A 12,072-nucleotide genomic window follows, 5' to 3' on the forward strand; every position below is an offset into this window, starting at 1 on the left:
TGGTTGATTTTTATTTTATTTTTTTATTTTATTTTGATCCCCCCTATATTAATCACTTATTGATGCTGTTTTTGAAGTATGAATAAGTCAATAAGTAATTTATTCCATTGAAATATCATTGATGTATTATAGAAAAGTGATTTATCTTTTTATAAATGACAAAAGGCACATCTGCCTCATTTTCGCTGTGGTATCCTGATACTACTCAGAACCATGATACTGTCACTGGTATCGTACCGTGGGTCCCAATTGAGGGATGTCTCTCATTCTCACCAAAAAAAAACCTTTAATGGGGAAATAAAATGGTAGAAACCTCAGGAAGAGCAACTGAGGAGGGATCCCTCTTCCAGGACGACAGACGTGCAATAGATGTCGTACAGAAAAGATCAACATAATAAATTAACAGTAATCCGTATGACACAATGAGACAGAAGGGGAGACAGAGACAGACAGAGATGCAGGACAGACGGTAATGATAATAGCTTACAACAACATTATTTAAAGTAATAATATTACAATAATAACTACGGCTATTGTGGTACAATATGTTGAAAGTATATATTAATATCTAATAGTGCACATGTGATAATAATCATGTGTATAACAGTAGAAGTACAATGACTAATGATAACAGCAGCAGGAGGCATCAGGCAGGACAATGGCAGCAGCACAACCACACACATCACACTATCCAATCACCCAAAACACATTTTAATACAAGGTGTAAATGGGGCTTCAGTCTATAAGCTCTTCTTAGGGAAATTTCTGATTTACCTAAGCCAGAAGTCTTTATTTTGGAAAGCAGCCATAATCTTAGGTCACATAAATGGCTTCAGATTAAAGTGCCTTTTATCAGCACAGAGGCCGGCAAAACAAGCCTGTCTACTACAGTCTTTGGTCCTGGAACGATCTGAAGGCCAAGCTCAAACTAAAGACCTTTATCTCTTTATACATTTTAAACTTAGAATAAATAAAGTGGTCACTGCTAACTACAGTAGTTCCAATTATTACTCTCAGACTCAAAATGTGATCCCGTTCAGTGTGACAATAAAAGATGAGAGTGCATCTTGATCCTGTCTCTACTAAGCTTTCTAGGGCTTTGGTCGAAATGCTCTCGTCCAACCAAATTCTCATTAGTTGAATAATCGCTGTGTTACTTTCATAAGGAGAAAAGTGCTACATCAACAGCTTTCCAGGATTAATCCATTATTTCCTGCCCCCTTTGTTTACACAACGTTGAACTCGCCCACCCTCACGCTCAGCGGTGACGCAGACCTCCTGTCTGTATACTGACACCTTTTCCCTCAGTGGAAACAAAGCTTGTATTTACTTGTATTTCACAGATAAGGAACAATAAATTGTGAAGACAGTAAAGCCTCCACTAAAATAGCATTATAAGTCTTGTGTGTGATCTATCCTTCAGGGATTTATACTTAGGGAATTATCCTGGCTTCATATGAACAGTAGGAAATCTCATCGCTAGGCTAATTTATACAATGTAAAATGCCATAGGCTGGCGCTAATAACGTTAGCATGTTGTATTTGTTTGGAAAACATGTTCAGTATTGTATGGTTGGTGAATGCTGTGAGTTGTAATGGAGCCAAATTGTGTGCCGTTACCTTTGTTACATGTTGCTGTTGTCCCTGGTTTTATATGAGAAGAGGGAAAGCTCGCTAGACGCTAGGCTAATTTATACAATGTAAAATGCCATAGGCTGGCGCTAATAACGTTAGCATGTTGTATTGTTTGGAAAACATGTTCAGTATTGTATGGTTGGTGAATGCTGTGAGTTGCAATGGAGCCAAATTGTGTGCCGTTACCTTTGTTACATGTTGCTGTTGTCCCTGGTTTTATATGAGAAGAGGGAAAGCTCGCTAGACGCTAGGCTAATTTATACAATGTAAAATGTTCAATGTAAAAATAGACTTGTGCTAATAACGTTAGCATGTTGTATTGGTGAGGGATATGTGTCCGGATAAAGACAAGTGTTTGTCTGTCAATGCTGCGATTTATAGTGAAGCCTATTTGCGTACTTGTGTACACCTAAACTTAACAGCACTTAACACAGTCCTCCACCGCCAACTAGTGTTTTGGAGGTGTAACTGCAGAGTGACACAGACACCACCGCAGAAGTAAAAATAACTTGCAGATTATTTTTTTGCCCACGACTAATCGATTAGTGGAAGATTATGTAAGACTTCAATCGACCAAGATTTTCTTTGGTTGACTACAGCCCTAAAGCTTTCACCAATATGCTTTTATACTGAGCGTACATTGAAGGCCTTTTTTTGTCCAGTTTGACATACCCCCCCATTTCAACATTAAATTTTAAGCTAACCGTCCTACAGTATCTCAGAACTTTATTTTCCTATTCACATAAATAAAGGCCTCTTTCCTCTGGCCCCCAGTGCAACTGAAAATTGACCTTAAGAATACCTTAGTTATCTTCATGACCTTGCCAGTCAGAGCCTGTTATTTTGTTGAATAGATCTTGTACTTTACTTTTCTACACAATATTGTCTCCTTTTCTTTTTGGAGTGAACTACACAAGTGAAAGTTATCCTTTTTATTTGCCACATCTGTATGCACACTAACCCCTCTCTAACAACAGCTTTGGGTGAACAAGCAACATTTATGAAACAAAGATATGTCTTATTGTAATTTTGTTTTATAAACGTGTTTAACCTGTGATCCAGATAGGGGACTCCACCACATAATTGCCGCTCCAGGGCTCCTCAGCTGTCATCAGCCCGTCTCTGCCGAATGGCAGCTCCTCATAGTAGCTTGCGATCAGATTCCAGGAAATGGTGCTGGGAGAAGAATCATAGTCATTAACAATGCAGCTGGACAGAAGCACTTCTAGGCTAAGCTTACCCTGCATAGGTACAGTCATAGGGCCCTATAATTTCCACAATGCGGAAAACACGGACAGAATCTCAGAATTTGACAATAGAAATAGAATCTGCTCTAAAGCGTGGAATATCGTGGAACTGGCCAAAATATGGATGCAATTCATGAAAGTCAGGGCCTTACATAAGTGTTTTGCCACTGCGTGTACAAAACAAAACAAACAACCAAACAAACAACAAACAAAATTCCTACAGTGTTTCAGTGTTATTTATGGGCAGCTGCTTCTGTTCTCTGCTGTCGGGGTTGGTGTTTCACCGAGTGCAGGGCTCACCTCCTCCAAACACACCAGATGTAAAGGCTCAGACACACCAAACCGACGCTGGAGAACTAGCAGCGACAAGAGCCCTCTCCTGCCTTCTCGTAGCTGTGTGGTGGGTTAGGGCCTTGCAAAATTCTGTCTGGGCAGTGAATACAATCAGCCAGCTAATTGGCCATGTTTGCTCTACTCTCCGAGACGTCGCTCTGCTCTGCCTGGGTCTGTCTCCGACTTCAACACTGGTTTGACAGCAGAGATGTGAGTGTCATCTAATGTTAGCTTGACTACAGTTTTTTCTCCATCAGCTAAACTAGCTCAAAACCTCCTGTGGTCCTCAGGTCATCCTTAGGCAGCGTCTGATGTTTCTGCATCAAGCCGGCCCTCACTCCTACCTCCACTGTCAAACCATCTGTAAATGCATTGAAACGGCCCAGGATACACAAATGATTACGTACGCTTTTCAAAATAAGGTGTTAACACCAAAAAAATACATGAATGAAAATGCGAACATTTGGATTATATATGCAGGAATTCAAAATATGTTACCTGCATCCCTTATAAATTCAGAGACCCTGCTAAACTGTGAGAAAACTGAGGAACACTAAGGGCTATATTTAGAGCACAGCAACGTGAAGCTCAGATGTGAAGCACTTTGTTTCACAAAAGGATGGAATGTTTTGTTTTTTAAATGTATTGAAATACTGTCTTTGATTAAAAAACATAGTGCAACATTGTATTACATCAAATTCATCGATATTCATTAAAGTTTTTTTTCTGATGACAAAATGTGCTAAAAACATCAAACGCAGAATTCAGACACAGAAAAAAAAAAATCCCTAGAAAAGGTTGATCAAATAAAAGATTTGCTACAATCCGAATGAAATAAACTCATATGCTCAAAAATGCACATTACTTTACTACAAAGTATTGCTTATGCATTTACTCACGCAGTCATTAGTCCATTGACATAGTTCTGATTGAGGATGCGAGCCCAGCAGCCTCCCCCCACCTCATCATTGAAAGTGCTGTAGTCCTCTGAAGACCACAGCTTCTTCTGTGTCTTTAGGGCGTCCTTTACTGTGTTGGTGCCTGGGTAATGGGCCCTGTACATCACACATACAACACACAAGGTCAAGGTCATTATGAGAAGAAAATAGGTCTACAAACATCTAGGTGTCACACACACACACACACACACACACACAACTTTTAAGCAGTAATTTTTGTAAGTCAGTGTCATTTCGAGCATAAGAGTTGACTTTTATCAAAATGAGAGACCTAAGTTTTCCAGGTTGATATTTGGTGTAATGTCTGTGGTCTACTTGAACTTGCATGGTCATGCAGGCTTGGGTGACATTTCCTGCAAATCTTACATTTTAAATCATTCATTTTAACTTCAATAATGTTCACAGGAGCCAGACACTTTATTCACATCCATGAAGGAGTGTGTATGTCGCTGCATCATATTCAAGCGGGGACCTGTGTCGTTTCGTACAAGCAAAGAGGGGACTTGAGTCAATATGTAAAATCTATCTTTTTTGTTATGGAGTCAGTAAAGCTGTAAAGCCTTAATTTTATGCCTTTTTAGGATGATTTTTTCCCCCAAAGAAATAACTGCTATGGAATCTACAAAACACCTCTGTCCAGTGCCTTTGGATAATCTTCTGGGAAAGTGAAAACACAGTATCTAGAATCAAAATGTGTTATTTTCAGCGTGGCCTGTACATATGGAATAAACGTCATACCCAAGACCCTTTGCAAATTTGAAGGACACAAGTGTATGAACAGAAAACACAAATGTAGAAGCCACAACATAAATGAAGAGGCCACAACGGAAGTAAGCATCAACGGATGCTGACAATGAAACAGGCCTGTCACCACCCGATCTGTACATCCTTGATGTAAGGCACTGCACATGTGCAACTCTCAACATAACTAAGGAGGCTAGGCACACTTGTTTAATTCTTACATCATCAGCGGTGGAAAAAATATTGCGTTCAATTCAGAATGTTGATTAAGTTGATGTTGATTAAGACTATTCTTCAAAAAAATGCAGTTTTGTGGTGACTTTATACTAGTGTCTTCGGGTAACATGCTTGTGGGGTTTTTTGTGTCTGCCAAGTGTTTTGGAAATGCAGTTTGTTAGCCACCATATTATAGTCCATCCTAATTAGTTTTTTAGGAAATGAATGAATGATATTTTGCTTATGTAAAGTCCATAGTTAACAGGAATTAAATGTATCTCTGTTTTGCTAGGTATCTGTCTATCTTCCATTCAGATTTGTGCTACAATAAATATTTTTATATATGTATTAAAATCAACATAATACAAATATAATAACTAACAATTTAATACATTCACATTTTATAATTTAAAGGTAATTAAACTTCACTAAATTGCAGGCAGCGTCTGGCAGGCACAGAGCCCTTGCTGCAACCCGGCTTGTTGTCGTCCCTGTGCATGCATGCACACATTTCTGTTGCTGTAATATGGCCAGCGCGGCTGTAGGAGGATCAGAGCAGCCAGTTTTAGTCAAAAATGATAAAGGAAAAAGCGCTCTTTGGAAATATTTAGTGAAGTGAACACAGCACGCCGCAGACGGCAGGTACAGCCCCTCCCCTCAATAGCAGCTGAGCAGCTGGTGGCGCCAGCATCAAACTAAAATATAACTTCTAACGTTAATGTGGGAGCTAAGCACAAAACTTTATCAGTCATGCCGGTCTGTAACATTAATAGACAATGTTAGTTTAACAGGACAACACAATTATGTGTGTCTGAAAAGTTATGTTAACTGCAAAGTCACAGATTGAAGCTGAACAAACGTTTGGTTTCTCCCGTAACCCCTGGTTCTCTGATCACATAGTGAGGTAGAAACAGGAGCATCCTGAGCCTAAACTACCAACTCTATTTGATCAGCAACGAAAATATGGTGCCAATTCACCAGAAGCATGAAACATTGAAAACATTGAAAAATGTCGGTGTGTCTCGCCCAAACCCCAAAATTACGTCATCTAATGTCTTGTTTCATACTCACGCCAAAGGGTTTTAGGTCACTGTCATGGGAGAGTGTGTAAAGCTGCCAATATCTGAACGTAAGAAGCTGCNCTTTACCTACATGATGCGATATACACACACACACACACACACACACACACACACACACACTCACTTGTGTATGTATCACCATGTTATTAGCTCAGTTTCATTGACTGTTTCATTGTTGTTATATCAACTGGCAACAGAGGCTGTGCATGCAAACGTCATTCACAGAGGATGATAGGATGATCATACCCTATCACGTCTACAGCCCTGCTGAGCTCGGGATCTAGAAGCAGAGACAGGACAATGGGCTCCCACAGGTTGTCACTGGCTATGATCCTGACACTCTCCAGACCACTTTTATCAAGAGTGTATCGCAGCAGCTGGTACAGCCAGTGACAGTCACAGAGAGAGAAAGAGAGAGCAGAAGAAGATACAGACTTCACAGTATTTACTGCAACCATGAAAAACTGAAACTTTTTTTGGGGGGGGGGGGGGGAGACTGTCTTTAAAGCTGCACTAAATTATTTTTTTGTCTCCATTGGGGAGGCTAAACAAGCTGAAAACACATCTGCTATATTATCATCTTATTAAGTTGATATGGCTAACATGTTTGTAAACAGCTGACTATTTACACATGTAGCAGACACAGAGTAACACTAAAATGTATTCATTCATTTATTTGTAGTGGTCCTTCTGAGCAACTGACAGCTGACAAAAGTATATTCAATATTCACACTCCTGGTTTGGTTTCCATCAACTCTTGAGAAAATGATCTGTCTCTTTGGCTGCTAACTGCTCCATTATATTCACCAGCAAGTCTCTGTGTCTGCCATTTGGGCAGGTGGTGTACAATAAGTTTATCAGGGCTTTTTAAAGAAAACAGCTGCCTGCCACAACTGGAAATTAAGATTATGACAATAGTGTTAATGGGCTGTAAAACCAAAACAATGACCTAGGCGAGATGTTGGAGCCTATTCATATTATTTATCAATTTTTTGGAAAATGGTAAATCAAAATAATGCTGATGATAATGTTGATTAATTATTGAAAGTTATAGATCATATATTGCAGATAAATTATGATTTATTATGATTGTTCTCTGCTGCTCACGGCCCTCCTCCTAGTCAGGCCATCCTCCTCCTGTGATTAGGGAGAGAGGACAGCTGGGTTTCCCTTTTGTCTGCCTTCTGTGTTGAAGGAGTGAGGAGTGAGACAGTTCATCTACCACTAAATTAAGTTTTTTGTTTTGGTCATTGTGTGAAGTCAACCACGGAGAATATTTTTGTTTATGTAAATAAATTTGGAACCTTTTTTGAACCTGGAAAGATCTCCGCGAGTGCTTATAATGTTTGAGTCATAGACCTCCTCCTCAGAAGACTACTCTGCTATTTTTTACCTTTTCTTGAACGCAACAGTAGCCATATTACGTGGCTAAAACACTTTGTGGAGTAGAGAAGAGTTATCACTTGATTCAACTCAATTCAATTCAGAAAGTCCCAATTTGACTGATTTCAGTGTCAATTCAACTGATTCTTGATTATCAAAATACATCAGATTAGGGATGTCAGTTTTAGTTAAATTTGCCTTCTATAGCCTCACACCCATTAACCGGTAATTAACTGGTTAATTTTTAAGAAAAAAAAAAAAAAGCAAAATGACGTGAAATATAAGAGATCTGTCATTTCAGTTTGGTGCTCCATTCATTCAGTGAGGTTTTGTGCTGCATTTCAAAGTGCTAGCTATTTAAAAGTGGTGAAGCGTTAATGTTTTGTGATGTAAATGTCTTTTATTATCTGTTAGCTTTGCTGACAGACAGATGGCTAGCTGCATCAACATGTGAAACATGTTGACCCCTGTAAGTGCGACAGGTTTTAAAGCAATTTTTTTTAGTAGAAGTCTATGAATCTTTTTTGTGCGTCACAAACCTCACAAAATGACTTGTTCACTATCAAGATTTAGTCCTTTCAATACGATAACATTTTGAAAGTCTAAAAGAGCCACAAAATCAATTAATTTTATCCCCATCCAAGTTAGCGGAGTACTAAACCGGAAGTCAGCTGAGGTGAGAGTTGGCTGTTCGGCCGCACTTGGCCACACTCAGCCATGCTTGGTGGCTGTAAGTCTCTAGTGCGCATGCTCAATGGGCCCAATGATGCAGAAGCTGTGCTGATCATAATAATTAATTTCATACCACTGCAATAGAGCTTTTTTGGCTTCATGCGTCACTGAGCAACTTTTATAGGAATGAATGGGGCCCCTCCACCAGTGCTGTATCCAGGTCTCTTAATATATCCATGTAAAACATGGTGCCCCTTGCTCAACCTCCAGTCCCCACTGGTTAGCTAACATTAGCCTTGGCTGCTCTGCACTGTACACCAGCCTGGGTCAGGTGGGGGCTAGTTGGTCAGCGTCAGTGGTACCACTGGTAACACCATCCCAGTTGCGGGACACTGTTGGCGTGGAAACATGGTGGTCACCCTCTGGCCCTTCCCAGGTACCCTCGGTGAGTAAGGGACTTCATTTTAAGCTGCAAAACCTCTCTAGCATTGTTAACTATGTTAGCACCACCAGCCATGCTAACACTGCCAACCAAGCTAGCAGTGATAACATAGCTAACATCGCTAAAGGGGGTTTGCAGCTCAAAGTTGAGCTGCTTACCGACCAGACCAAACCCGTGGGTAGAGGGGAGGGTGGGCACAATGTTTTCACAGCAAAGCTGCTGGGTTAGGATGGCGTTACTAGCTGAAACTGCAGAATGAGTGGCACCGCTAACTAGCTCCCTCCAGACCCAGGAGATTAACAGATTAATGGTTAATCACTGCTATTCCTACATCAGATAACTCCCAGTATTGCATGAGGCACTTCTCAGTGTTTAATCTGGAAACATCACTTTTACATTACTTCAAAGTTAGTACAGTTTTTGTCATTTGAACATAAAATTCAGAGTTTATTGGTAGCCTATAGGCTAAATTTTGAACACATTGTCTAGTTAGAAGACATCTGCTTTGTTGCCCGGCTATACTGCAGGGACAGATCGAACAAAGTATATCACAGTTTAATTCACTACCATGGCATCACCTCTCAAAACCAGAAACAACATCTTATCACCAAACACAAGAGCACAGATCACTGTGCAGAGTCCTTCATTCATTCTTTCACTTTCCGTTACTGCTTAGGGGTTGTGGAGTGTCTGGAGCCTAACAACCCTAACAAAGATGTGCCTGCTATATTTGCTACCTGACAGCCCTGGCTACTAGTCATCCTGATGACAGTCCTGTTAAGTGTGGCGTACGCTTAAATTGTACCTATACCTGTCATAGTTTATAAGACTGGAGATAGCGAATGTAGCCAGCTATCTCAATTGCTTATAGAAATGACTCTTATTTCCACATAAAATGATACACATACAGTGTTGGCTGAGAAAAGGCAGAGATGCAAAGATGGATAATGCAACTATACAAATTAATACTGGATAACTGACAGAAGATTAATCAGAATATTGATTTTTCTGCCTAGCCCCAGTGATTAGTCTGTGGGTTTGTCACCATTAGCGACATCTTCACATTACGCACAGTAAGTTGATTCAATGTCAACATAAAAAAAAAGATTAGTGCAGCTTCAAAACCATTTAAGAACAAAATGCAACAGTGAAAATGTTTTTTTTAATCTGCATGGTGGCAGCAATATACTGTACAGTTTAATACATCAAAATGTTTAGTGGTAAAAATGGCAAGCTTTATAGGAAAACACTTTCCCATGCACAACTGTGTACTACGTATGGAACATGCATGTACTGTATGCAGCTTCTTAAGTCTCTTTTCACTCTTAAGCAGAAAAACAGCCACAAACATTCAGTTTTAATGCAGCACAGAGAAGAAGAAGAAATGGCTAGATGAGGAGCGTTGCAGTGGTACGTCTCACCATCTGTGCATTGATTCAGTCAATCAGTTGTCAGGGATCAAACTGCCTTTCAGTGAACTTATAGTACATGGTGAAGCCCCACACCTTTATATTGTGATTGCACTACAATTGGCTCAAAAGAACGATAATGTAAAAGAATTTTTTTATGTTTTGTGTGACATCAAGCCAACTATACTTACCCAATCACCTCAACAGATTCATTAAGGTACAGGTCAGCGATCATAGAACTAGCGATGCTCCAATCGCCATCTGCTGCGATGATGCCAACACCAGTTAGACCGACTTTATCCAACATGTTCCGGAGCACCTTGGCAACAAACACATGCTCTCAGAGGAACCCAGCTAAAACTTGAAACCATCTCAACACTGAAAGTCAAACTGCATTCCCTTACATGGAACACAACTCAATGTTGGTGGCTGTTTTTCTCTTTAAATTTACAGTTTAGGCTAAGCATACCCATTATGCACATTTGTCAGTAATATCAATGACGGGACATTAAGAGATAGGAGGGTAGGATTACCTTGATGTACTTGCTGTCATAGTTTCGCTCATTCCAAATCTAAAGAAATGAAAATGAATTTTAGTTTTATAGCAGACCTGTTAAAGTTCACTGAAAATCTGCAGCTCTAACAAATCCCTTATTCGGCATTACATAATCAACTTTTTCATGCAAAAGGGTTATATGCCACTGAACTTTGTTAGAGTTGTCCTGTTTTACAGCCCCTACATTTACCTGGAACACTGTCACTAAGAAAGTTGTAATTACGATTATTCCATCTTATTATAGCTCATGTTGTATTTTCATAGTTCTAATCCTTTGAGTTAGGATAACAGGAGAGAGAGTATAGTTATACTTAACAAGAGTTGATGCCAACGCTGCTTGTTGCTACAAGTTCAACAACTCCTGGGCATGTAAGGGCAGAAACACTAATAGTCTTTCGAAACATGTAGTCAAAGTGTATCACATAAAGTCAGAGAAATGCACCACTTCTGACCACCTAGCTCGTAGTTTATCTCCCATTACCCCATCCACCTCAGGTATGTTATAGTCTATAACAGTAATTCATTCAGGTTTCTGATGTTTCTAGCATTGTTTCCCTGTTAAAGGCTTTTTTGGAAGAGTTTTTCCTTATCCACTATGAAGGTCCAAGGACAGGGATTTTTGGAAGAGTTTTTCCTTATCCACTATGAAGGTCCAAGGACAGGGATATCATATGCTGTAAAGTCCTCTGAGGCAAATTGTGACTTGTGATACTGGGCTTTATAAATAAAATTGAAATTGAATTCAAAACAATGCTGTAGCAGAATGTTAATTTATATACTGTACTAACATACATAGAAAATAATCAATCAATCAATCAATCAATCAATTTTATTTATAAAGCCCAATGTCACAAATTACAGCATACGACATCCCTCTGTCCTTAGGAAACACAGCGGATAAGGAAAAACTCCCCCAAAAAAACTTTAACGGGGAAAAAAATGGTAGAAACTAGTGCTGCACGATTTGATAAAAATGTGCGATTGCGATCATGGTGGACAATATTGTGATTTGCGATTGCGATTACAATCTAATTACAATAAAATATAATAAATAAATGGTATCATGAGTCTTTTTGCTTGATTCAGTGTTTCCCCTACATTATATTAGGGGGGCACTGACCTGACATAGTTATTATTATTATGGACAGACAGTGTGTCAATGACCATCAACAGACTGAGCACAGTCAAACACGCTGCTCACACAGCAGCGCAGCAGATCTGCAGATGAAAATTAGCCTGTATGGCTGAATTTGGCACATTTACGTGGCTTAAGTGATCATGTTAATTAATGTGCACTGTCCCCTCTTAAATAAAATAAACATAAACATAAACTGTACACACAGCGGAGCGAGCCTGTGTTGCGTTCAGGCGTTGTCACGTAAATGACAAATTCCAGC

At 39.6% G+C, this 12,072-nt stretch overlaps 1 protein-coding gene across 2 annotated transcripts in view; it reads right to left on the reverse strand.

Moving 5' to 3' along the window:
• The window catches only part of galcb (galactosylceramidase b), a 32,937-nt gene that overhangs the window by 10,125 nt on the left and 10,740 nt on the right, over positions 1 to 12,072 (reverse strand). Inside the window, exons 6-9 of one of the 2 annotated variants that reach the window (XM_050061961.1) lie at positions 10,653 to 10,691; positions 10,311 to 10,438; positions 4,115 to 4,270; positions 2,687 to 2,811 (exon numbers count right to left, since the gene is read on the reverse strand). In XM_050061961.1, the coding sequence (XP_049917918.1) occupies positions 2,687 to 2,811; positions 4,115 to 4,270; positions 10,311 to 10,438; positions 10,653 to 10,691 (448 nt within the window). Of the gene's footprint in view, positions 1 to 2,686; positions 2,812 to 4,114; positions 4,271 to 6,459; positions 6,591 to 10,310; positions 10,439 to 10,652; positions 10,692 to 12,072 lie in introns of both variants that reach the window. The other variant, XM_050061960.1, reaches the window with a different exon arrangement.

This window comes from Epinephelus moara, chromosome 14 (assembly GCF_006386435.1).
Source record: "Epinephelus moara isolate mb chromosome 14, YSFRI_EMoa_1.0, whole genome shotgun sequence".
NCBI classification, from domain to species: Eukaryota; Metazoa; Chordata; class Actinopteri; order Perciformes; family Serranidae; genus Epinephelus; species Epinephelus moara.